We start from the raw sequence: 25,177 nt of genomic DNA, 5'->3' as shown, positions 1-25,177 counted from the left end.
TACAGTTTCCCTTCTTAAAACCTACGCAAGGAGCAAGGAAAAATGAAATTTTCCCAATATTATTGACAGTAGTATAAGGTTTGTTTTCTCCATGAATGTATGTAAAACTACTCTACTGGCTGCCGGTCTTTGCTTCATTGTCATCTGAGAAGGATTACATTCACTGCAAATCAAAATATACATCTCCTCATTCTTTCGCTCAATTACTGTAAACCTTAACACCAGGATATCAGAATAAAGGAATTTCAGTTTTAAACATGGAGGTATGTTTTTGTCAAAACTATTAAATAAAAGTAGAATTAAGAGTTTTTAAATGTTTAAACATATAAGAATGTAGGTATGCTCCAATTTATTCTTTCTGTTTTATTCTAAAACAGGCTTTGCTTTGAATCATGTTACAGCAATGGTTTCACGTCTGCTTTGAAGAGCCCTGACTGTATCAGAGTGTGTTATCCTTTATTCGGGGATGGGCCGGTGGGGAGGCAAGGTAATTGTAATAGTGCCTTTAAAATAAAACTTGAGTCAGCAGGCAGGCGGCTGTAACAGCCAACAGATCAGCTTTCTTCTCACCATCAGGTAGGCACACAAATGGGCCCTGCTAAAAGAGGGATGTTCTTAAGTTACCGGTACAGCAAGGATTAAAAGCAGCACGTTTGAAAGTGACCACAAGCAGAAGTACCGGTAGCTTTGTTTTCAGTACAAAGTACAGCTGCTGTTGTTTCTGCTGAGAAGCCACTTCAGAAAGAATTCCTTCACGGATAATTATTATCAGAGGTTGCTGCGATCTTAATGATTACCTCCACACGAGGCCCTCTGCAGATGAAGATGTGGCAGCCAAGATATGTGCATGGGATGTGTCATTGTGTTCATGTCGGAGATGTAGTATAAATGCTCCCTCTCTGGCTGTGTTGTTGTTTGTGATTGTATCTGGAGCAGCTTGAAGCATCTCTCCAGCCTGCGCCCTCCCTGCCTCCCTCACTCCCCTGAGCTGTGACAGCTCATCCATTTGAGTTAGGCGACCAGGGCCGGGATGCAGCCCTATGGGTAATTGCCTCAGAAATGAATTACTTGGCAGAGAGCTAGACAGAGGGAGGGAAGGAAATTGTAATTGAACTGCCCCCGCCACGCTTTATTCCTCTTGCCTCTCTCTCTCTCTCTTTCCCCTCAAGTTATTATATCTGCAGTGCGGGGAGACATTTTCCATCTGCACAAATATACACACACACAAACACACCCTCATAAACTGGTCCTCCCCCCGATGCGGGGTGATTTTATAGATTGATTGCTCACAGGCACATACGCGTATAGGACCACTCTGCACTCCACACACATTGTGTTTATTCAGACTACCTTGCTCCAAATACGCTCCTGTTTTTAGTGCCCTTTAGGTGGCCCCCATAATGCCTGATGCACTGCGGGACTTCAGAGTTGGCACCAAGAAAAAAGTTGCGCTCGGTATCGAAATAACCCCGGTTACCCCATATGTGCAGCCAAGCAATGTTATTAATAACGTGCCTGTTGCCTGCCTGTTGACAGATAGAACGGCCGAAGGATTAAAGATGGAACAGAGTTTGTGTATGTTTCTTGGTTTGCTTTGGCAACCCTGTGGAAGGTGGCTGAATTAAAAAACAAATCTTCTCCCTACCATACAATCCCTACCATTACGCTGTCGTGATCCGTCCTTTGGCCTTTTCTTAGCCCGGCCATGGGAAAGGGGGTGGAGAGGGCTCAGCTAACTGAGCTGCCTGCCCCAGCACCAGAGCAGACATGCACATGCTTGACATGCTGAGTTAGGACTCAGCACACAATGGGGTCTATTTCTGTAACTGCTCTAGGGTTATCACCCCACTTGCACCGACTCTCTCCCTCTATCTATTTCTGTCGTCTCGTCTCTTTTCCCAACACTCTAACCTACTTCCACACCATCATGGCCGACAAAACCAGCCGGTTAGGCGTTCGTAGGAAGGAGAAAGCGCCAGAAACCAAAGCAAATGAGGAGAAGGACAAGGAAAAGGCCAAAGAGAAGGCTGTAAAAACTCCAGACAAGCCCAGCAAAAAGCAAGAGAACACCCCAGAGCCGCAGAGGACCGACGAGAAGAAGACAAATGGTGAAAGCGAAGGGGCACCAGGGGCAGCAGCAAATAACAGTGAGGATAATGGAGAGTTTCAGCCCATAGAGCTGCCACCTTTTGAAATTGTCACTGGGTGAGTAAGATTTCTGGATGTAGGATTCTGATTACTAGTTTAGAAACAGTTTTTTTTTTCATTGAGGAGGGATACGAGTTGTTTGCACCTGCTGTCTCTTAACTTCCTAACAGTAAAAATAGAGATGAGTCATGCAAACACCAAGTTTGGCCATATCATTATACCCAACATCTGCTCCCCAATCTCTGTTGTTTGAGACATTTTATTATCAAAGTAGTAGATCTTTATGCGAGACCATCTGGCCGTTTGTATGCATCATGACAGATTGATGAAGCAAAGCAAAGAGAGAATGTGACACACAAATCAGTTACCTAGTATATTGATGAAGACTTTATGTGACAATATAACAGAGTGATGTATCTCCGACAGTCAGAAGGAACTGGTATTATTGTGAACCAGTAGCTTGTGAATTCTTTGAAGAGCAAACACACACTGTGTTCGATGCGGTGATAACTCTTACTGTCTGTCTACCAGGGAGAGAATGAGCCCGTTCTACTTCAAGTTTCAGTTCAGGAACGTGGAGTATTCATCGGGCAGGAACAAAACGCTCCTGTGTTTCAGAGTGGACACAGCGGGAGGCAACGCAGAGCCTCTGAAAGGCTACATGGAGGATGAACATGCCACAGCCCACGCTGAGGAGGCCTTCTTCCAGCAGGTGATAAAAAGCTCTAGAGCAGGCCTTTAGCACTGCAGTGGCATGCAAAATCTAAATGCTACAAGATGCCCTTATAGTTGTTGGGAGAAAGAAATGACAAATGTTTTTTGGTATGATAAGTAAAAAAAAAAAATCTCTTATTTTTCTTACATTTTTTTAAATTCAAGTAGGGTGTTTAATGTCAATAAATCCAAAAGCGAATTGTGCTTTTCCTGCTTAAGAACCTTGCGGACGAATTTCAGTATGAAAAATATTTCTACTTTTCTAATATATTTTGGAAATTGTCCTCAAAAAATGTTTTTAGATCTGTAACACTGTCTTTTTGTTGCTGTTCATCCAAAGATGCTTGGTCATGACCTTCACTTAGTTCCCATTAGTATACCCTATGTGACTGACATTTGCTTACAATAAATATGTAACTGTGGAACTGTGAAGTAAATATGAAATACTGCCATATTTACTGTGGAAGTAAATATCTTCTTATATTATGTTTTTTTTTTTCTTTTTTGATAATTCTTAAATCTTTATTCATATTTTAATTTTCATCCATTTGGCCTTCTGACATCACAATGTTCCTGTGCAACAAACCTGAAAGTAATTCAACTGAAGTTTTGTTCGTATAGCATCATCTGACAGGAAAAGTCATCTCAGGGCTCCTAAATAAATTTGAAAAAATATGATGATTTGAACTGATGATTTGAACAAAGTATGAATACATATTACAAATAATCAAATTTTATTTTATCCAATTCCACCTAATTCAATAACCTCCCCTTGATTAAATCCAATCTAGTTCAGTTCAGTTCAGGATAATTTGATCTTGCATACTTATGTAAAGTTGAGAAAATAAAGACACTAAAAGCAGTTTAAATCCAATCAAGATTTTCTTTTATTCTCTGCCTTCACAAGGAGGAGAGTTATCTCGTTTTAATCAGTGAACAAAAACAGTCTCAAGACGTTTGGTCAGGCAGTGAGATCATTTGAGGGGATACTTCACAAACATGAAGCAAAAGTGCAGGAAAGACACACTCTACTATAATATCAAATTCATGAATTTAGTCAAGTGAGTTTAGGCCTAAAGCAGCATTAATAAAGCAGAACTCAAATACATGAGCACCAGGTCAAATGTCACATATTCAACTGGGATAACTGAGAGACTGTCTACATCCCAATGTAAATATGTGATCTCATGTCAGAAAAAGGGAAATCTGATAGCTGAATGGTTTGCCTGACTTTCTAATTTAAGAAACTGAAATTTGATCTGTAATGCGAGACCATAAAATGACCCTCCCACACCTGTGCAGTGCACTTACAGCAAATCTCTTTTTGTGACATTCAGCATCCTTTTCTCTCTAAACATCTCATATAGACACATAGATACAATCTAAACATCTAAGCTGTTGCTCATTTGGAAATCAAACTCCCAGAATCTGAAAGTAGTTGCACAAGGTCCAACATGTACTTTCCGCAATAAGTGATCATTTGAATGTCTGTTCCAAGTCAGCTCAGTGGTCAACTAATAAACAGTAGAGCAGCCTTTTGGAGAGACCCAGGAATTTAAGGAGAACCGTGAAAGGGAACACGAGAGACACTAAAGCCAACAGTGTAGATGAGCTGATGGGATATTTTGCTTCCTTAACTTCTCAACAGTTCCTTTGGTTGATCTCCACAATGCCAGATCACACTGAGGCATGCAGAAAGATCCCAAACCAAATATAAGTTCTTATAATGCTAATGCATGAACATACTTTGCACTAGACCGACATTTCTTCTAGTACCACCAGCTGAGTCTAATATTGTTTATTTGGACTCACCCAGCCCTGGTCTTGACTTGAGTCTGATAGATAATTATAAGAAAGATTTGATTTTTCTAATACCCATTACACTGAATATTGAGAAAGGTTTAAATAGTTTTTATCTGGATGTTCTAGTTCAAATAACAAGAGATAAAGGAGCTTTCTCCATTGTCTTGCTGACAAAATTCTTGGTTGAATGCAAAAAGCTTTAAATCTAAATCTGCCAAAGGTATGAATAATGTTTGGTGTAACCATGCCACTCTCTGTGTAATGAATCTATATAAAATATACATTTAATTTGTAGTCTGAAAGTTTTGAATGAAATGTTTTGATTGTATTCTCATTTATTGAGATGCACCTGTAGACTGGAAAACCTGCATCCAGGTGTTTCCCAGCGGGCACCAGTTGTTTTAATTAGGGACCCAGCCTTTGCAAGTCAAGACTTGCCCTTGCAAGCAAATTAAATATTGGAACTGTAATCATCCAAATTATCCAAAGTTCGAAGTGTTCTTTTATTTTTTTTAACTCCCTTGGAGTCGTACTAAAAACGTTACCCTCAGATCAAATGTTGTTGTTTTTTTTTTTCTATTTTCATGTTATCAAACACCCAACCTGGATTATTTTTTCAGGTTCTCCCAAACTCCTCTAAGGAATATGACGTGACATGGTACGTTTCATCCAGCCCCTGCGTCGCTTGTGCCGCCAAGTTGGCCAACATCCTCCAGCAGCGCAAGAAGCTGCGCCTCTCCATATTCTGCTCCCGTCTCTTTGAATGGGAGGAGCCGGAGATAGTGGAAGGCCTGAAGGCCCTGGTGAGAGCCGGCTGCAAGCTGCGGATGATGAAGCCCATTGACTTCCAGCATGTTTGGGAAATGTATGTGGAACAGGAGGGCGAGAGCTTTACACCGTGGGAGGATTGCCAGGAGAACTACGAGTACTATGTGGAGAGACTTACTGATATCCTCAAGTAGATGAGTGTGAGTGATGTCATGAAATTTGATTGTTTTTTTGACTGTCTATCTGGATAATAACTCCATGTGGATTTCCTGTCTTGTTACTGTCTGCAGGTCCAACCTGACTGAAGAAACCTGCTTGTGAAACCATCACTTCGTTTTTGTTTGTTTTTATTTCATTTTTTTGCTGTCACATTTGACGCTGCGGATACATTTTTCACAGAATGAGCACTTGTGGCAACGTTTTCTACTTCTTATTTTTAAAAATGAATACATGAAGGTACACGATTTGTAGATAAATATATCAAACACGATGCAACGAGTCGCTTTTAAAAGAGCAAAGCAATGCAAAAATACATTCAGTCATGAACGGTTACAAATATTAAAAACAAAACTGGAAGAAGTTACACTGACATCTGGTGTTTGTTTAGAGAACTGAAGCATGAACTGAAAGAAACAACGATGCACTAAAAATCTCTAACAACTCTACATTTTTTTTACTAGGTTATTTATGTAAAATAAAAAAGAAATCTACAGTTTCATTTGCCAAATCTGAAAGTGCTGACCATTAAATAAATCCATTTGCCTGATCATCTTATTTACACCTTTTCATGTCATATAGATAAATCACTAGTTTGTTAGCTCGAAAGTCATGACAAGAGACGTTTTGTTAAGCTGAGCTTGACAAGCCACATGCTGTGCAGTTGTCTCTCAAATATGCATAACTACCAGAGAACAACAATTTAGGGTCGTCTCTAGTAATTCACTGCAGAAAAGAAACCATCCCGCCACCATTCTCTGTTGCCTCTTTCCCGTTGGCTGTCGCAGCTGAAAACAAAGGTGCAGAAAGACGGGTGAGAAATGTTTTGGGCTGTCTTATTAGAGTGTTGTTTTGTAGTTTACAAAGAAATACCTTGTTCATCCGGCGTTGTTATTGGGAGAGATGTTGCTTCACTGCAGCTTGTGCCATTCTCCTCCCCTTCTTCACACCAGATAAAAGATAGTAATCATTAGCAATGAAGTGAGAAACTCGTTTTAGCAACCAAAGAAGAAAAATAATCTGTCCTCTTCTTGGTATTTGCTGGTTTTTATAGTCTAGATTAATCTGCAAAACATCAGATCTTTATACTACCTTTGACAGGTGGATTCACATCTGCATCAGTGATGTACTCCACCAGAGGACATGGTGCATCTGTAGCAGAAGATGGGAAGGAATTGAAACCTAAACGTTTAAGACGCATTCCAGTATGACATAAACTTAAATATGTGAGCTGATGGTTCCAAAATCCCTTTTAAAAAAATAATCTTGAACTAAAATCATCTGCAGGGCAATATGTAGCACATTCAGAAACCACACACCAAACCACACAATGTGGGCTCTACCTACCATTCCGGTCCTTTAACTGGGCCATGGTGAGAAACAGACTGGTCTCCTCTTGCTTGTCATCTGCAACAACTGTGTGACAATAACAAGAAATTAAAAGTAATTTAAAAAAAAAGCCTAGAGCCTTTTATTTGCCACTTCTTACCAGAAATTGGCATCATATACATTTTAAATAACTATTGACCTTCACCAGCAGCTACGTTGGCTTCATTTGTGATGTTCAAGCTATGTTAACGCATAGCTTAATAAAAGCGTTTTAGTCTGAAGTGGTTTCTGTTTGATCAGTCGGCCACACTGGCCTGACTGATCGGGTACATGAGCTGTGGCTGGTTTATGTTCAATACAGCTAAAAAAGCTGAAAGGAATTAGTGATAACTAAGTCAATATACTGGACATTAAGAAATTGTAAACGTAAAAATCCCAAACCTGGTTTACGAAAGATTCTTAGGGCAACACATCCGATGAAAACAGCTATGATGCCAAAGAAAAGACAGCCAGAGATGGAAAGAAGGATCCTCCTCTTTAAAACTACAAATTGCAAACAACAAACAATGAATAAAAAAAAAAGACAAGGGATCAAATATTTCAAGGTGAAAGTCAATGAGTGAGGTGTACTCACGGAGGTTCTTGGTTCTGTAGGAGTCACTGCGTTGAGAATACATTGGTCTCTCGGTGCGAATGCCCTCACAAGTGTATGAGCTCTGCTCTGGGTCATCATGTGGCGTGACCTTATATGTCGATGAGAGCGACCGACTGACATTAATGTCCTCTTTATACCTGTGGCAGTCATTTTAGAGACTTTGTTACAATGGAAATGCATTTTAAACAATACCAATAAATACAGAACATTTATTTATTTGTATCATTACCATGTATAGTTCCACGAGTCTGAACTGCCCATCACGTCACATTCTAGCTTTAAGCTGTCAGTGGAAAATACCTCAGACCAAGTAGTTAAGAGGACTATATTGGCCTTTGGGCGCTCTGCAACAAATCCAGTCATAGATGTGATATAACATGTTTAACAATACAGTAAGCTAAAGAATCAAGATTAAAACACACCTTTAATGGTCAGTTCTACATCCCGACTGTCTGAGGAAAATGTTTTTGTTGTTTTCCTTTCAACTTGGCATCTATATGATCCACTGTCTGACGTCTTAGCAGAAGCAATTTGGTGACTGTTTCCAGATGACTTGAATTGTTTGTTATCTTTGTACCATATGTATTTCCATCCAGAGGAGACATTGACATGACAGGTGAAGGAAATCAAATCACTGGTGTGCATCAACTTATCTGAGGGATCCTGCAGCAGTGTGACTGTTGGTTTCCCATCTGAAATTTCACAATAATAGCAAAGAAGATGTAAAATAGCAGGAGGAATAACTTGTATAGGAGTGTGGGTACCTTACTGCTAAATTTACATTAATTTACAAAACAAAAAAGGTTCTACTTTAAGGGAAAATAAAAAGCTGACAAAAATCTGAAAAATCTGTTTGACACAGCAATTGTTGAGTCACCTTTCAGTCCAATACAGTCACAAATGTTTTCAAGGATTTTCTTCTTCTTTGCATAGTAGTTCAAGCTCAGTCAAGAGGGGAGAGCATCGATGAGCATCAGTCACCACAGATTCTCAATTGATCTTTGGTTTAGACTTTGACTTAGTCTTTCTGACATATCAAAGTTATTGGATTAAAACATTTGCCATCATTTTGGTTCTTTGGACATCTATGAAGCTAGAAATTAAATCTCTGCAGCCTCCTACACATTTTCTTCCATAATTCCCATGTGTGTAGCTCATCCATTTTCATCATTCAAATTTATTTCCTCTGCTAAAAAAAGACATTCCCTCAGTTTGATACTATGTTCACTACATATTACCATGGTGTGTTAATTGTTTCTATGACTTAAATCCTGTGATTTCAAGCCTGAAGACACACCACCTAATATTTCCTAAAAACTGCACCAACACACACACACTGAGGTGTTCTTTAGAGAATTATGCTTATGCCACAACATCATGGATCGACATACCAAGAACGCATGAAAAGCAGAAACTCTATGATTTTCTAAAGGTAAACCAGCCATTTGGGATCTCAATAAGGCAAAATTAAAAATGACAACATTAAAACTTTAAAAGAAACAATGGGGTTTTCACCTCTATTGACCTACCTCGAACATCCAGTTGTGTTTCCTTACTATGTCCTGTTGATGTTTTATCACCTCTTTTGGCTTCGCAAGAATATCCTCCTTTATCAGAAAGTTTCAGGTCTAAGCTTAACTCTTTGCCAGGTTTGTTCAGATTGCTTCCATCTTTGTACCAATGATAACTCCAGCCAGAAGAAACATCTACTGTGCATTTTAATTTCACAGTTTCTCCAATAAACATGGGGGTAAACATCGGATCTCTGCTTAATGTGGGTGTTGGCAACTTGTCTATAGAAAGAAAGACAATACAGAATATGTTACTGCTACTGTGCACAAAAAAAGTGACACCAGAATCAGCGACTTTTTATTTGATGTAGCAATTTGATGCAATTTAGTTAATCTTTTTTTTCTGTACATTTCTGTCAGGTCTTTGCATAATAGTTCAAGCTCAGACAGAATGGGGAGGATCTATGATCATTGGTCACCAATGATTCTCAATTGATCTTTGGTTTAGACTTTGACTGAGCCTTTCTGATATATTAAAGTAACTGCATATAAACATTATGGTGTTTTGGATGCTAGAAATAAATCTCCCACTCATTGTCAAGTCATCCTACAAATTTTCTTCCATAATTCCGATTTTTCCGTTCACCATCTTTCCTCCCTCTGTTGAAGGAGGGAGGAAAGATGGTTAATACACAGAGGCTGTATTACGGTTGTGTGTTTTTTGTTAGTTTTCCACCTCAGATATAGTGTTTTGAAAACTATTAAGTTGAATTATTAAAACCTGCAGAAACTCTGTTGTTAATCAAAACTCTTATATAATTGCATTGTTTAATGATTGATCACATTTTTCTACTGTTTAAATATTTTCATACAGGTTTTATGAGGTTAGATGCTGATAACCGTCTTGGTTCATGACAAAAATAGAGATATTTAAAAAAAATGTTCATCTAATTCCTTAAAATTACTTTTCTTAACCTGCCAAAGTCACTTTTATAACTTCTCATACAATGACATCACAAGTGGCTTCAAGAGCAGACATCTCACCGTAGACTTGAAGCTCAAGTGGAGAGCTCCTGGTGCTGCTGACAGACCTGCCCTTCAGTCTTCCTGAGCAGAGGTATTTTCCACGGTGTGAGTGTGAAGCTTGACTGATGGAAAGAATGCTTTCCGCTTCACTGTCGATGACATTTCCTTCACGATATTCCTTTAAATCTTTGTACCATATGAACGTCCAGCCGGAACTCCCCTCCATCCGACAGCTCAGCTGCACGCTCTCGGCGGGGAACACATCCAGCCACTGTGTTTTGTGACTCAGTAATGGAACAGGAATTTCTAACCACAAAGACATACATTAACCGTTTTTGACATCCTGTTTGTGGTGATTGAAAGAAAAATATTTCACTTCATTTGGTTTGTGTAATTAGGCCAGACGTGTTGTTCTGTGAACCTTTCCGTTCCTAATGAAAATAGAAGTGATAAAAATGCATATATTCAGAGCTATCAATTCTTCCTTGATCCTTAGTAATCTCAGTTTCCTACCTCAAGGGTTTCACGTTACATTTAGATGTTAGTAAGTTTGTACATTTTGTTCAGTCATTGGTCCTTATACATATATCTAAAATGTACAATAAGCTGATTTGCAATAACAGGCTTATTATATCCTTAGGAAAGTGCAATGGAGTATATTTTTGTTAAACTTGTGATACAAAACGGTGCTTTTTATCGCAACTATTATAAACAAATTACAACTTTTATATAATTGCATCATTATGTGCTTTATCACTTTTTCTAAACATTTTCACCCGTTTGCTATCTCAAATATCTCACAATTTCCGTTTCTATGATAAGTCCTGTGACTTCAAGCCTGACGACACATCACCTAATCTTTCCTAAAGAACTCCACCTACACACATTCACTGCACACTCTGAGGCGTTCCTCTGAGAATAAAGCTCACACCACAACATCCTGTTTCATCGTATTCAGAAGGTATGAAAAGCGGAAACTCTATGGTTTACTAAAACTAAAACAGCCTCTCGGGGGGGCTTGAAAAAATTCAAAATGGCAACATTAAAACTTTAAAAGAATCAGTGGGCTTTTTGCCTCTATTGACCTACCTCGAACATCCAGTTGTGTTTCCTTACTACGTCCTGTTGATGTTTTTTCACCTCTTTTGGCTTCGCAAGAATATCCTCCTTTATCAGAAAGTTTCAGCTCTATGCTTAACTCTTTGCCAGGTTTGTTCAGATTGCTTCCATCTTTGTACCAATGATAACTCCAGCCAGAAGAAACATCTACTGCGCATTTTAATTTCACAGTTTCTCCAATAAACATGGGGGTAAACATCGGATCTCTGCTTAATGTGGGTGTTGGTAACTTGTCTATAGAAAGAAAGACAATACAGAATATGTTACTGCTACTGTGCACAAAAAGGGTGATGATGTAGCAAGTTGATGCAATTTAGTGCATTTCTTTGTTTTTCTTTCTTTGGTTTGACTTTATGAAAAATTAAATGAGAAGCTCCAAGAGCTCGACTTTTACGGAAATATTATTTCTAATGTAAAGAAATCAGATCCAACATTGTAAAAAATACTAAATGTAAAGTTAGATCTGTGTAATGTTATAAATGCTTTAAAACGTACCATAAACGGACACAGTAGATGTGTTGCTGAATGCAGAGCTGACTCCTCTTCTGTCCTTATGGTGAGCTTTGCAGGAGTACTGCCCTCCGTCGCTCACTTTGGCAGCTGCGTTGTTGAGCACCGACCCTTTTTCATCGGCAATTAGGTTCTGATTTTTGTGCCACGTGAAGGTCCACTCAGAACTGCTCACGTCACAGCTAAACTTCAAGACCTCATTCTCAAAAACGTCTGACCAGGGGCTCAGCAGCTTCAGGATTGGCGTTGGTGGGTCTGCAAGAACGTGTCACAAAAACATTCTTCAAATTAAGATTTATTTTGAAGTTTCAGTGATAAAATGTTTACCTTATTACTGCTTAGCTACGCATGAAATATTTAGGGGAAGGTACCACTACAATTGAAACCATATCGATGTTGTATTGGTACAGTTGCATGCATTAAATTTGTCTAGTGACAGAGGATGTATATAATAATGTGCTTACCAGAGACTTCCAGGGAAACAGGGTCACTCTGATCTGTTTTCAGCTGGTCTCTCTTAGCAAGGCATCGGTAGTCTCCTTTGTCACCATGGGTCACAGAACCTATTGTAATTGTTTTACTGCTGAGTGATGGATTTTTGACATCTCTATGATACCACTCATATTCCCATCCAGACTGCATATCAACAGTACATGTGAAGTTGATCGATTCTCCAGGGTACATTGTAGGGAAGGTTGGACTTCTGGTAAGATCAGGTTTGGGCTTGTTGTCTGTTCAGAAGAAAGAAAGAATAAGGAAAATTTCATCAACAACTGAAAGGATAAGCAAAAGCCTTACTTTGCTTTGCATGGCAAAGTAATAGCATTTTTTAGTAGTAGTCTAATTCTGACAGTACATATTAGACGACCAATATAATGTAATTATTCACAAGAGTTTTTCTATCTCTTCTATGAGCTTTGTCATAAATATTTCCACAATTATCATTCATGTCATTTGCTTTTTAAAGGTTCTGTAAATTAAGAAAAATATTAGCAAAATTATTACACTGCTTGGAAAGGATTCTAATCCCACTACAAACTGAGCATAAATGAGAGCTTACCAGCAACTTCCACTGATTCTGTGTTACTCTCGTATAATGGGCCTTTGCCTCTCTGGACTTTGCAGTGGTACTGTCCCTTGTCGGAAGGCTTCAGAGAGGCTATTTTATGGGTGTTACTGCTGGAGTCTGCGACTTTCCCCCCGTCCTTATACCACTGATATTTCCATCCAGACTGCATATCAACAGTACATGTGAAGCTGATCGATTCTCCAGGGTACATTGTAGGGAAGGTTGGACTTCTGCCTAGAACAGGTTTGGGCTTGTTGTCTGTTCAGAAGAAAGAAAGAATAAGGAAAATTTCATCAACATAACAACTACTACTTACTGAACAAAGAGTGAACTAAATTGTACTATACAGGTGAACCTAAATAAATAAAACAGCTGAGAGACTGAGTTCCTTTAAAACAAGGCTCAAAAACCTTTGACCCTGGACTTCATCTTTGATTCTGTGGCTTGATTTTTGAACAAAATGCCGATTCCAATATGCTTCTGACATTCTGATGGCACAGAACAATTCACTTAATTCACTGACTCTTTCTGTGATAAACAAATTGCAAATATCCTGGAAACATTTGAATTGGCTTTGCTGCATGATCCTGTTGTTACTGCTACTGCCTATCCTCACTACACTCAGCTGCCCATTACTATACTTGAATACAAAACTCTGTCAATAGCCATCTTTTTTTTTTTTTACCAATGACCTTTAGTGGCTTAACCTCCCAGTGGAGAGTGCCTATGCACCGTCTGCTGCAGAACCGTTGAGTCAGCCGTCTTCCCCATGACTGTGTCACTGTTAGCCTTTGCTGTATTTTCTACAGCTAAATACCGCAAAATGCCCAGTAAAACTAACATAAAACATCTTTACAATTAGTTACTGTAATTTGCATTGCATTATGGGTAAAGGACATAGTATTACAGTAACTTACTGTATGTTTTGAAGTTGCAGTAATTTACTGTTTACACATTGCAGTAGTGGTACTGTATTTATAATATCTTGCACTGTTAGCCTTTACTGTATTTTTTAGCTAAATACATAAAATGCCCAGTAAACTAACATAAAACATCTTTACAATTAGTTACTGTAATTTGCATTGCATTATGGGTATAGTACATAGCATTACAGTAACTTACTGTATGTTTTGAAGTTGTAATTTACTGTTTACACATTACAGTAGTGGTACTGTACTAATAATGTCTTTGCGCTGGCCATGTAAGAATTCTATTTGATTTCCAACGGTCATCATAGATGTTTCATCGTGGTTCTCTGTTTCTGTATTTTTACTCCTTTAGTGGTTAACATATTTTAAGGCAGAAAGAGAGCATGTATTTTTGTTTTTTTCACATCCTAGCTAACATTAATATGCAGTTTATCTAGCTACGTCATCAAGGGTGGCTTCGCTTCCAACGTTTTTCTGATGACGTTTGTTTTAAACTCCGAAGCTTTTTCCGTCCAAGTGCAAGTGCAGCTCTGTCGCTGTGGGCTCACACTGCTTCAGCTCTTCGCAAGACAGGTAAAAAAACACTTAGAAAACTGTTTGAAGCCAATGTATATTTTAGATGGAGCTAACGTAACTTATAGCATCATGCTATAATGCTATAACTTAGCATGAGGTGAAAGATAGAAAAATATGATGGTGTTATTTTTTGAGCTGGTTCGGAATTAACGTTAGCTAAGGTGCTAATTTTACCGAAGGTTTTAGCTTGGCTTTTGCCGCTAAATCTTCCTCGAGCGACTAGCTTTGGGTTGAGATAAGCTCAGTGCTGAGTGTCTGTTAGCATTGTTGTTACATCCTTTGTCGAACAATATAACGTTAACTGATAATTGATCCCCCCCTTTTTTTAAAAATACATCTAACTGTTCATTTGTTTAAACCATGACCTTGCAAATGTTAAGAGTGCAGATTAGCTAGGTCAACAAGGATGAATTCTAACGTTGTTCTTTTTTTTCTTTGGTCAGATGACTTTTTTTAACTCCCAAGCTTTTTCCCTCCAAGTGGCTGTGCAGTTTTGTCCTGCTGAGTGCTAACATAGTTTCAACTCTTGAAAAGACAAGACAACAGGTAAAAAGACAGCTCTTCAAACATATTTGAAGCCACAAAATAATCTGGAAATGTAGAGGAGCAGCTAACCTAATCTATAACTTTGAGCTTGCTACAGCTAGTTAGCCTGCTAAAGTATCATTACATCTCCAACATAGTGTATAAGAGTCTGTAAATGAGGACAAAGGTGGAAAACATTCAAGTGGTTTCTGTTATTTTTTGAGTTGGTTCAGCCACAGTGGCAGGTGGACAAAAAAGTTAATTTCCAACCCTGGTTCCATATAAGGACTGTTCACCTGTTTAAACCATGCTCTTGCAAATTTAAAGTTAAGTCAGTACTAACAGGTGCAATTATGTACAGGTGTAAATTCTGCAGCATTTGTACTTCAGAATTTAGAGAATTTTGTACTCATGTGAAGAAACATCAACACACAGCTAATTATCGGTTTTGTTGTGGAATAGAGCAATGTCCTACTTCCGTCAGAGAAAAAGAAAACATTTAGAAGAAAAAGAGGACTCAATCTTCATCTTGGTTGATGTAATTTTATATCGACTCTTAACTTAAAACACACATCTTAAATCAGAATTGTTCAATTAATTTGTTAAAGGGATCAATTCACCCAAATTACAAACATTTTGTTAACCCATATTGTACTTAGCCATTCAGATACTGTATTTGTGGAATGTAATGCTTTAAAAAATTCATTTAGCCTCACAAACTGTCATTCACATCCGTTGTTTCAGAGTGGTAGCAGGATGTAGGGGTAAAGTCTAGTCTAGTCTCTGGGGTGAGGTTCTCAAAAACCTGTTATAATCTGGGTGAACTGGCCCTTTAAATATAAATTACTACCAGTAATTCATATTTAAGAGTTTTCCTTTTATGTTTCAAAGGTATCTTCCACCAAGATGTCTGTTGAGATGGAAATGACCTTACCTACAACACCAAGGGTAATCATGCTTGGTAAGAGGAATATTTTCTATCACTATAATTTTTTTGTAGCAATGTATGTAATAGTTATGGTAGTCTGTACTTTTACTCACTAGCATTAGCTTGACAAGGGTTTGTCTATTTTAGGAAATAGCTTGATGTCTGCAACCTGGTGGATGGTCAGTATGGAGAAGAAGGTATTTTTCGAACCTGAGCAACTACATGACTTTGCCAGTGTCCTTGCTGTCTTTTTTGGGTCATATTATGACTTCAATCTGGAGTATCAGGAGTCAGCATCCACCACGCTGGAGATGATACAACTGTAAGTACTCTACACCAAGCCATTTATGAATTAAATTTAATGACAGTTTGACTGATGATGAAGAACCATAGCTGATTGCTGTATTGTATGTCTTCATTTTAAAAAATACAATTAATATATTTTATTTCTGTTAAAAGATTCTTTGTGAGGATCAATCCAGATGTTGATACCAAATGCACAGCCAAAGTCAGTACAAGCTGCAAGATGGGAAGTCTTGTCAAGAGGAAAGTAGTCAGTGTCAACTCCCGGATCAACACCTTCCTCAAATGACTCGCTGAATTTGAATAGAGGACTTCCAACTAGGTAAGCATTTTACCAAATGTTTATTATTTTATTGTCTTTTCCTCCTATCTTGCATGTTCTGACTTTACTTTAGCCTTTTTAATATGATTTTAATGATTATTTATAAATGGCATGTGATTCCTACACAATAGCCCTTTAGAGTAGCCTGCATCTTTTCTGTGTCCGTGGTAAAAAGTGGATGTCGCTGCATCTCTTACTAAATCACAGAAATGTTTAAGTGTGTAGTCGTTTAATTGAGGTGTTTTTTTTATACTATGCAGTTTTCAGTTTATTAGGCACACCTTTGCAGTAATCCATCAGCACCAACAAAATGACTTAAAGATTGTTATGACATGTTGTACTTCATCGTCTCCTTGGGGACATTTGCAGGAGTCTCAATACAGTACATAATCTTTTGAATTAGTGACCACTGACTGACTGCTTTTGCCATAAACAATCCAAAAACCTGAAGTGAAGCCAGTCCTGCACATTCTTTATGCAGCTTCTATTATCACTTCAGTGTAATTGATTTTTTTTTTTTAAACAAATTATCAACTTAATGCTGCTTTATGCCAATGATTTTATGCATTTGGACATTGTCAGTCAGCTTAATTTGTCAGCCTTCCTGTCGATTTGAAAATGTAGATAACTTCCTGACCATCTCATGACCTCCCACATTGTCTGTCTTATTCTTTACAGTTCAGCTTCCACAAGATGGATCCCACTGATTTTGTTTGACAAATGGAATAAAAGTTCTTCTAATGTAGGAAATGCATCTGATATAACAATATTTATTGATATGAATGCCTACCATATAGTACATTATCGCACTTGCACTGTTATTGTGATGTATTGTGTAACAGAGCACATTTAAGCTACTGTTAACTGCTTTCTGACAATGCAGCCTCTGCTGGTTTTTTAAATGAAGTATATTCTATATATTTTTTAAAGTCAGTCTTTAATAGTTTATGGCTGGTACTTGATGCACACATGTTCATGTTGCTACATACATGTGCCATAAAAATATTGACATGACCTGTAGTGTGTTCTATGGTTTTGTTGTTTTATAGCACATTGTATATTATATTGTGACTTTGTTCTTTATGACATTGCGAATATATAAATGGATTTTATTTCAACAAATCTGCTGAAAATAAATACCTGTTTTTATTCACAGTACTTGGACTAAAATTTCTTTTGTGAAACTTTTAGGTTTATGGTAAAATATTCTTGTATTAAAAAATGTAAACTTTAATTTACAGTAAAACTGACATTATGTTGTGAAACAAGTTTACAGTAGACCAGCTTTACTATAAAATACATTTACAGTTTTATGCTATAAACTACATTTACAGTAAAGCAGTTATAACTGCAAAGCACACTCACAGTAAAAATTAACTGTGAAATATCATAACAGTAAAGGTACTGTAGAATGGTGATTACAGTAACTTACTGGCAACACTGTTGCCAGTAAGTTGCCAGCAAGTTACCGTAGAATGGTGATTACAGTAACTTACTGGCAACACTGTTGCCAGTAAGTTGCCAGTAAGTTACCGTAGAATGGTGATTACAGTAACTTACTGGCAACACTGTTGCCAGTAAGTCGCCAGTAAGTTACTGTAGAATGGTGATTACAGTACCTTACTGGCAACACTGTTGCCAGTAAGTTACTGTAGAATGGGGATTACAGTACCTTACTGGCAACACTGTTGCCAGTAAGTTGCCAGTAAGTTACTGTAGAATGGTGATTACAGTACCTTACTGGCAACACTGTTGCCAGTAAGGTACTGTAGAATGGTAATTACAGTACCTTGCTGGCAACTTACTGGCAACACTGTTGCCAGTAAGTTACTGTAATTACCATTCTACAGTAACTTACTGGCAACAGTGTTGCCAGTAAGGTACTGTAAAATTACAATAAAAAGTCTAACAGTGTAGGCCAGCAGTGAACACAGTGTGGCCCGAAGGCTAAGTGAGGCAATTGAATTTAATTGATGTGCTTTGTTACCAAATTCAAGAAACATAGAGTTTGACCCACCAGGACATTTTTGTTTTTTTGTTAAAACTGAAAATTGGGTCTATCTTCAACTCAGAAATGTTGACCTGCAGGGTAAAATGTTTGGTCGGGTGGGAGTTGGTGCTCATCTCCAGTGGTTATTGTGTGAGAGGCAGAGTACATCTGCCAGTCCATTGCAGGGCAACACTGTTTTTTATTTGCGTTATACTAACTGTCCGAGAGACTGAGCTTTCACCAGCCGTAAGTCACAGGTATCAAAATTTGCCAAAATAAATACTTTGAAGATCTGTCTATATTTGATCTATATTGCAGAGATTAGTTTAATTCTTGCAATTGAAAAACTACAATTAATTAGCTTGTCAAGGATATTTAATTTTATTGAGTGCATCCAGAGTTCTCAATATTTATTTTCGAGTGGATATGAGACTGGTTTTCATCCAACAACCTTACTTTGGAAAAATAATGATCACATCTTCGTCATAGTCTTGAAAATACCCGTGCAAATACATATCCAAAGGTTAGATTTTCTACCACGGTTTGCCATCTAACATGAATGTCTGTTCAGAGTATTCACTGCTTTATATCGTCGCAATTCGCACACGTACGTTCTCTCTTACTTGTTTTGGATACATCCTTATACCATCAAGTGGTGTTGAATTGCAATGCTGACACACTCTCCGAATCTATTTCTCACCTTTGAACAAGTAACTCTGTGGGTTAGAGCCGAGTGTGGGCTGCAGTGTTTCAAGTCTTACGCTACGGTTGTCAAGAAACCAACATGCTCAGAAAGCATGTTGCTATGACATGTTTGGGTTATGTCATAGCAACAACGAGCAGAAAGAGGTACTACCAAAAGTATTTTCAGAAATAATCATTTAAAAAGATTGTGCACAATGTAATGTGGTTGTAGGACGGTTTCACTGTCTGTTTTTTGAGTCATAGTGTGCTTGATTTCAGTTTATATGGGTACAATTTAACTCTTGAATTTTGTGTGTTTAGTACAAAAAAAACCCCAATAGAAACCACATATTTAAATGTTGATTTATTTTTTATGATCCATCTTTAAATCAATCTAAGCTTCTGTTTTAGGACTGCCAAAATTATGTCTAAATGCTAAATGTCACAATAAGGAAAAAGGGAATTTTGTTTTATGAATTTCTATTTGTAGAAGTTTGCAAATATTTTTTATTTTTTTATTTGGTAGAATTGCCATTAAACTGTAAGAATAGGAGCAAACATTTTGGGTGCGCTTCGACAAGCTTCTCACAATAGTTTGCTGGAATTTTCCATCCATTCCTCCTGACAGAACTGGTGTTTAAGTCAGAAATGCAGGTAGTGGAGTGATGCATACGAGTAATGAGACTCTAGGAAAACTAGTGCCGTTCTTGCTGACAGCTCTCATCCTTTTACACACAAAGTTCCATTTTCTGTCTTTTGGCCTCCAGCTCTGACTTCACTGTATGAAAAGTAACAGGAACAAGCAATCCTTCGTCCATTTCTCTTTTGAGGAGTAGAATCTGATTGTTGGGGTTGATTGGCGAATGTTTATTTTTATTGATTCCACATATGTTACTGATATTAACTAATAGTTGGTTAACAATAAGAAACACTGCCAGTACTCTCCCTAACTTGTACGCACTTTATTGTCCCTGACTTTTTTTTTTTACTTTGACTATATGTCTCTTAGCTTTTACGTCCTTTTTTTTCTTTCATACTTGCTCCAGCACTAATTGCCTGGTTGTTTGGTTTTTTTTTCTTTTTTTTTTTTAAAAGAAAATACATAGATGTAAACATTTGATTTTAAGTATTTTAAATCCATCCATGCAGGCAGGAATTTACGCCACTGAAAAATATTACTAACAAATATTTTGCCAACAACTGAAAGGATAAGCAAAAGCCTTACTTTGCTTTGCATGGCAAAGTAATAGCATTTTTTAGTAGTAGTCTAATTCTGACAGTACATATTAGACGACCACTATAATATAATTATTCACAAGAATTTTTCTATCTCTTCTATGAGCTTTGTCATAAATATTTCCACAATTATCATTCATGTCATTTGCTTTTTAAAGGTTTTGTAAATTAAGAAAAATATTAGCAAAATTATTACACTGCTTGGAAAGGATTCTAATCCCACTACAAACTGAGCATAAATGAGAGCTTACCAGCAACTTCCACTGATTCTGCGTTACTCTCGTATAATGGGCCTTTGCCTCTCTGGACTTTGCAGTGGTACTGTCCCTTGTCGGAAGGCTTCAAAGAGGCTATTGTATGGGTGTTACTGCTGGAGTCTGCAACTTTTTCCCCGTCCTTATACCACTGATATTTCCATTCAGAGGTGACATCAACAGTACATGTGAAGCTGATTGATTCTTCAGGATAGAATCTGTCAAAGTCTGGGCTTCTGCTCAGAGTGAGCTTTGGATTGTTGGCTATTTGGAAAGAAGAAAAAAAAAAAGCAAGAATTTTAAAATAGTGTTTTGACACAAGAGTACTCAAAATGACAGCAGTAAAAATTGAACATTTTAAATAGAGGACAGTTTAAAGGGGGGACGAGGGATGACTTAATACATAAAGCTTCATGTATTAAATCCCCTACGTTCAAAATCCAGTTTTGCAGGGACAGAGCTGAAGAAAATTATCTGTCATCCATGACTGGATATTAAGAGTCAATAGGAGAAACGCCAACACGGAGTGTGTCATCAACATAGCTATGAATATTGATGGTGTATCTCCTGATGAAACCACATAAAGGTAGGCGTAGAAAGTTTTACTTTAAGTCTAAGGCTTAAAACGGAGCCTGGTGCTCCATAATAACCAGTTTTAAACAATACGGCATGTCTGTTAAGTTTAGATAGAGAAAATGTTTTAAATACTGGACACAGTTTTTTTATTATTATTATTATTATTATTATTATTATTATTATTGTATTAATGCAAATATGATATAATAATAGATAAATGATGAAAACTCACATTTAACATTTAGATCTGTTGTGTTGCTGAATCCAGAGCTGAAAAGTCTGGATTTCAGCTTGGCTTGGCAAACATACGTTCCTTTGTCGTTTTCAGTAACTGACTCAATGTGGAGCGACGGCCCCTCTTTATCCAGAGGCTGATTGTTTTTGTGCCAGATGATTTTCCATTCAGCAGGGAGGTTCGGTTCACATTTAAAACTCACTGCTTCACCTACAAACACATCTGTCCAGGCAGTCTGCCGGATCAGAAGGGGTACAGGTGGCTCTACAAAAATGGATAAGAGTCATAATGAGCTTTGAGTCTTTGAAAGGAAGCAACGAAGAGCAAAAATAATTATCTTTAACACAAATAGTGGTAAGAGACATAAAACTCACCACTAACTTTGACGTCAGTTGCTTCACTAGTTTTGCTACCTTTTCCCTGCTTCTCTCCTCTGCAGGTGTAACTTCCAGAAAGATCTTTTCTATTTGCAGTTATTGTAAGCTCCGAATTCTGATCTTGAAAAGAAAAATCTGCATTTTGAGACAGCCGCTGTCCATTTTTCTCCCAGGTGAAGGTCCAGCCAGAGCTGCTACTGATACTACATTTTAAGACCACTTTCTCATTTATGTAGACATCCGAAAGCACTGAAGTCACAGAAGGCACAGGAGGATCTGGAAATGAATGAAACGTATCAAAAGAAGAAATTCAAAGGCGCTCAAAAATGAAGGAAAAAAATAAATACCTTGCATTTTGTAATTGACTCAGAATGCATTGCTAAAATTATTTAACCACTTCCAGAGTGAAATAATACTATATGTTGATAAATAATTAACGTGCTTACAAAGAGTCAAATTACGTTGATAATGGTAGAGCAAGCAGAAAAAGCATTACAAACAATAGAAACTGTTCATACAGATTTGAAAGCCAACGTTTCTGATGCAGAGCTTTGATGACCTAGTCAGCGATGTGTCATTTCCTGTGTGTCATTTCTCACTTCCCATGTGTCGCTAAAGTCAATTTGACACCATTACGGTACATTTTCAATTTTTTATTTTATGTATTAAAACTTAGCCATTTAAAACGTGAAAGGTCAGCACATCATTGATGCAAAGTGCAAGATTGAAAAAGTATATAAGTTTTTAAAATCTCACCGTAGGTAGTTGGTGGCACATAAGTGGTTTCATCTGAAGTTGGGATTGCTAGTAGAAGGGAGAGGAGACGTCAAAGTTTAGGATAAATCAGGACTCTGGTTTTACCTACATGAATGGTTGATTTTAAAAAACAAATCCTGTAAGTGGTGAAAATTAAGACTGCAATGGACAGCTAAGGTACTGAGAGTTAGTTGCAATAATCAAGTTTACTTGAATGTCGTGGTTTTTTTCAAGTCATGTGAACGGAATGGAAAAGGAAAGAAAATAAAAACTTATGTTGCACATACAGGCAAACCTGAAACCGGTTAGGAACACAATTAACTGGTTTCAGTCAAACCAGTTAAATATTTACCATAAGCTATAAAGCTAAATGTACAAAGTGGTTTAGAAATCAACTTAAAATGTTATAAATAATGAATATTAGGTTTTCATGAGGGAGGTCAGAGCGCACAAAGAGTAGCTGCTGTCTAAATGTTGTGACTGCCAAACCCATGACAATAAAGTACTTCATGTTCCTCATGTTTAGTTCCTGAGTGTTACTTTGGTCAGTATCTAACCTAAAAATATCAAATGTACAATGCACATTTAATAAAATAGTTCACAACAGCGGAGCAAAGTCAAAGAATATTCTGTGTGCATTTTAGTTAAAAAACAATAACACAAGGGAAAAAGGAAGTGGCTTTAAGAAACAAAATGCTAAACTGCTGTCGAAATATCCGATCAACGCAGTACAGTTAGACAGATTGTTCATTCCTACCAGTTACTTCTTGAGCTGCACAGACAGAGATCAGATCTGTTCAATCACATAAGAGAGAGAAGAAAAAAAATGCAATCATAGTCTCTATCAAGCTTTACCCATATAAATTCTTTTGTTTCAAATATTGAAAAACTTACATATGAGTGTTAAGACCTGAACAAGCAACATTTTCCATTGAGTCTCACATGTGGAGGTTGTCTTGCTGAGCTGAGTCATTTAACTGCCCTGCACTGAAGTGAAGTAGAGGAAATAAGCTTGCAGCCCGAGAAGGGTGTGTGCATTAAAAAAAAAGAACTTCACTTCTGATCTCACCTCAGGAAAGCAGCTTTCCTGTCACTCTGGCATCTAGTTTTCTTTTCTTTTCTTTTTTTTCTTTTTGGTTCACTCTGCTAAAGAAACAGGAAATGTGCTGGCGTACCGCATTCAGAATACCAAGTGTTCGACACGCTGGTTTGTGATGAAAACTGAAAGAGTTTGAGGAATTGAAAGAACTGACATTTTGATGATTTTGATGATTTTGATGCTGAATTTATTATTCATCAGTGTTGAAGAAGCAGGTTGGGTTGCATTATTCATTTCTTTTAGTGGAAACAATTTGTATGAATTCTGATAACAAATATCAGATGAGCAAACCATAGCATTTTCTAAAACCAATCTGGGTACAGCTTTAGAGATCTTTTTATCATGGTACCTGCAACTTAATTTAGGTATAAGCGGAAACCAGGGGTAAAAAACAAACAAAAAAAAGCTCTCTCACTAACCACAGACAGCGCTTCAGTTTTTTTTTTTTTTTTGTCTTTAGCGGAAAGAAGAACCAATAAGTGCGATTAAGAGAAAAACCCTCCACACATTTGCTTACTTCTTATTGTAACACGTTCAACTATATTACTTTTGATGTACACGTGGAGTACTATAAACACCTACCCTGCTGTGTTGTTGCGTTTGATTAGTTTGCTGCAGAAGTTGCTCAAAAACAACTTCCTGTCTGTCTGAGATGTGTCCGGATGTAGCAGGTTTCTGTTCCTCTGTCAATTTACACAATTATCCAATGAACCACAAGGTGTCAGTGTCGCACAGAAAAGCACATGTCACTTTCTAATTGGAGGTTTTAGTCTGAAACAGTTGGTGATGTGGAAGTTTATTAATTTGCAGTCATACTTTACAGTTTAAACGTTGTGAGTCACACTCCCCAAATTATCAGGTATTATTGTACGAAATGTTGCTGACTGAGGTCATAATTTATAAGTGTATTAACTCCATCCTCAAGCATCCTGTTATAATTAACAGGATGACTTCTGTTTTTTTTATTTTTTTATTTTATTTTTAAAAAGTCATTTTGAATTTATAGTTTAAGTTTTGTATTTTTGACAAAACCACAACTTCTGTTTAATCAAAAGCAAAGTATGCTGTTGCGTCAGTAATATTTAGAGGTGCAATGCTTGGAGAGAAAAAAAAACAGCTAAAAATAGAAGAACATGTTTACATATTTATATTTACTTACGTTTCCAGTAAGTAAAGCCTCCGTTCACTCGTCACGACATTTGTTTATGGTAAGTTAAGTTTGCACAGTAACTTTGTCGTTGATCTTTTCTGAGGCCACCATGGCTCCTGTGCGCAACTCCACTTTATCAGTCACAAAAATTATTTTGAAAGGATAGAATTACATAAAAACAAATAAACATGCTAGTTGACACCTTAGTCTCATGCATTTATTTGATACACGCTTGCTGAAGAAAACGTTTTATTATTTCTCATGTGATTTGTCTGCGTAGTGCAAAGAACAGCAGCACTTACTTCCATTTAAACCTCAACACGAGAACAGACCATCCTTCATCCTTCATCTATGGGATCTACACTACCT

General features: G+C 37.4%; 2 protein-coding genes across 6 annotated transcripts; one reads left to right on the top strand and one right to left on the bottom strand.

Moving 5' to 3' along the window:
* The first annotated feature begins 1,404 nt into the window (after positions 1-1,404).
* Positions 1,405-6,016, top strand: apobec2b (apolipoprotein B mRNA editing enzyme, catalytic polypeptide-like 2b). Its single transcript, XM_044111313.1, has 4 exons — positions 1,405-2,205; positions 2,680-2,860; positions 5,286-5,633; positions 5,724-6,016. Exons 1-3 carry the CDS (start codon positions 1,808-1,810, stop codon positions 5,625-5,627), a joined length of 921 nt encoding a protein of 306 aa, XP_043967248.1. The 5' UTR covers positions 1,405-1,807; the 3' UTR covers positions 5,628-5,633; positions 5,724-6,016.
* On the bottom strand, positions 5,764-24,336 carry LOC122827938 (carcinoembryonic antigen-related cell adhesion molecule 5-like). Of its 5 annotated transcripts, none has more exons than XM_044111082.1 (22): positions 24,241-24,336; positions 23,629-23,780; positions 23,454-23,546; positions 23,317-23,352; positions 22,560-22,607; positions 21,801-22,079; positions 21,424-21,690; positions 20,613-20,879; positions 12,860-13,126; positions 12,264-12,530; positions 11,785-12,054; positions 11,260-11,523; positions 10,189-10,476; positions 9,163-9,426; positions 8,056-8,325; positions 7,863-7,977; positions 7,613-7,770; positions 7,420-7,521; positions 6,997-7,065; positions 6,742-6,801; positions 6,523-6,591; positions 5,764-6,437 (listed from the first exon to the last, which is right to left on the bottom strand). In XM_044111082.1, exons 3-22 carry the CDS (start codon positions 23,530-23,532, stop codon positions 6,373-6,375), a joined length of 3,504 nt encoding a protein of 1,167 aa, XP_043967017.1. In that variant the 5' UTR covers positions 23,533-23,546; positions 23,629-23,780; positions 24,241-24,336; the 3' UTR covers positions 5,764-6,372. The 5 variants fall into 5 exon arrangements, with proteins under 5 accessions (XP_043967017.1, XP_043967024.1, XP_043967008.1 ...); XM_044111089.1 differs by having other exon boundaries at positions 23,629-23,705; positions 24,241-24,255; XM_044111073.1 differs by lacking the exon at positions 24,241-24,336 and having other exon boundaries at positions 23,629-24,011.
* Positions 24,337-25,177: the final 841 nt, after the last annotated feature.

The sequence above is a fragment of the Gambusia affinis genome, linkage group LG01 (genome assembly GCF_019740435.1).
Source record: "Gambusia affinis linkage group LG01, SWU_Gaff_1.0, whole genome shotgun sequence".
In the NCBI taxonomy this organism is placed as follows: domain Eukaryota; kingdom Metazoa; phylum Chordata; class Actinopteri; order Cyprinodontiformes; family Poeciliidae; genus Gambusia; species Gambusia affinis.
The sequence above is the reverse complement of the archived record's forward strand: the minus strand, read 5'-3'. Positions and strand labels throughout refer to the sequence as shown.

Bases quoted from the DNA above. Each gene is read 5' to 3' on its own strand.
- LOC122827938 (XM_044111082.1), bottom strand. From the start codon at position 23,532: ATGACTCAGCTCAGCAAGACAACCTCCACATGTGAGACTCAATGGAAA. The intron at 9,427-10,188 runs GTGAGATGTCTG...TTCTTTCTATAG, and splicing joins ACTTGAGCTTCAAGTCTACG to ACAAGTTGCCAACACCCACA. The intron at 7,978-8,055 runs GTGTGTTTTAAT...GATTTGTTGCAG, and splicing joins TGTAGAACTGACCATTAAAG to AGCGCCCAAAGGCCAATATA.
- apobec2b (XM_044111313.1), top strand. From the start codon at position 1,808: ATGGGGTCTATTTCTGTAACTGCTCTAGGGTTATCACCCCACTTGCAC. The intron at 2,206-2,679 runs GTGAGTAAGATT...TCTGTCTACCAG, and splicing joins CCTTTTGAAATTGTCACTGG to GGAGAGAATGAGCCCGTTCT. The intron at 2,861-5,285 runs GTGATAAAAAGC...TTATTTTTTCAG, and splicing joins AGGAGGCCTTCTTCCAGCAG to GTTCTCCCAAACTCCTCTAA.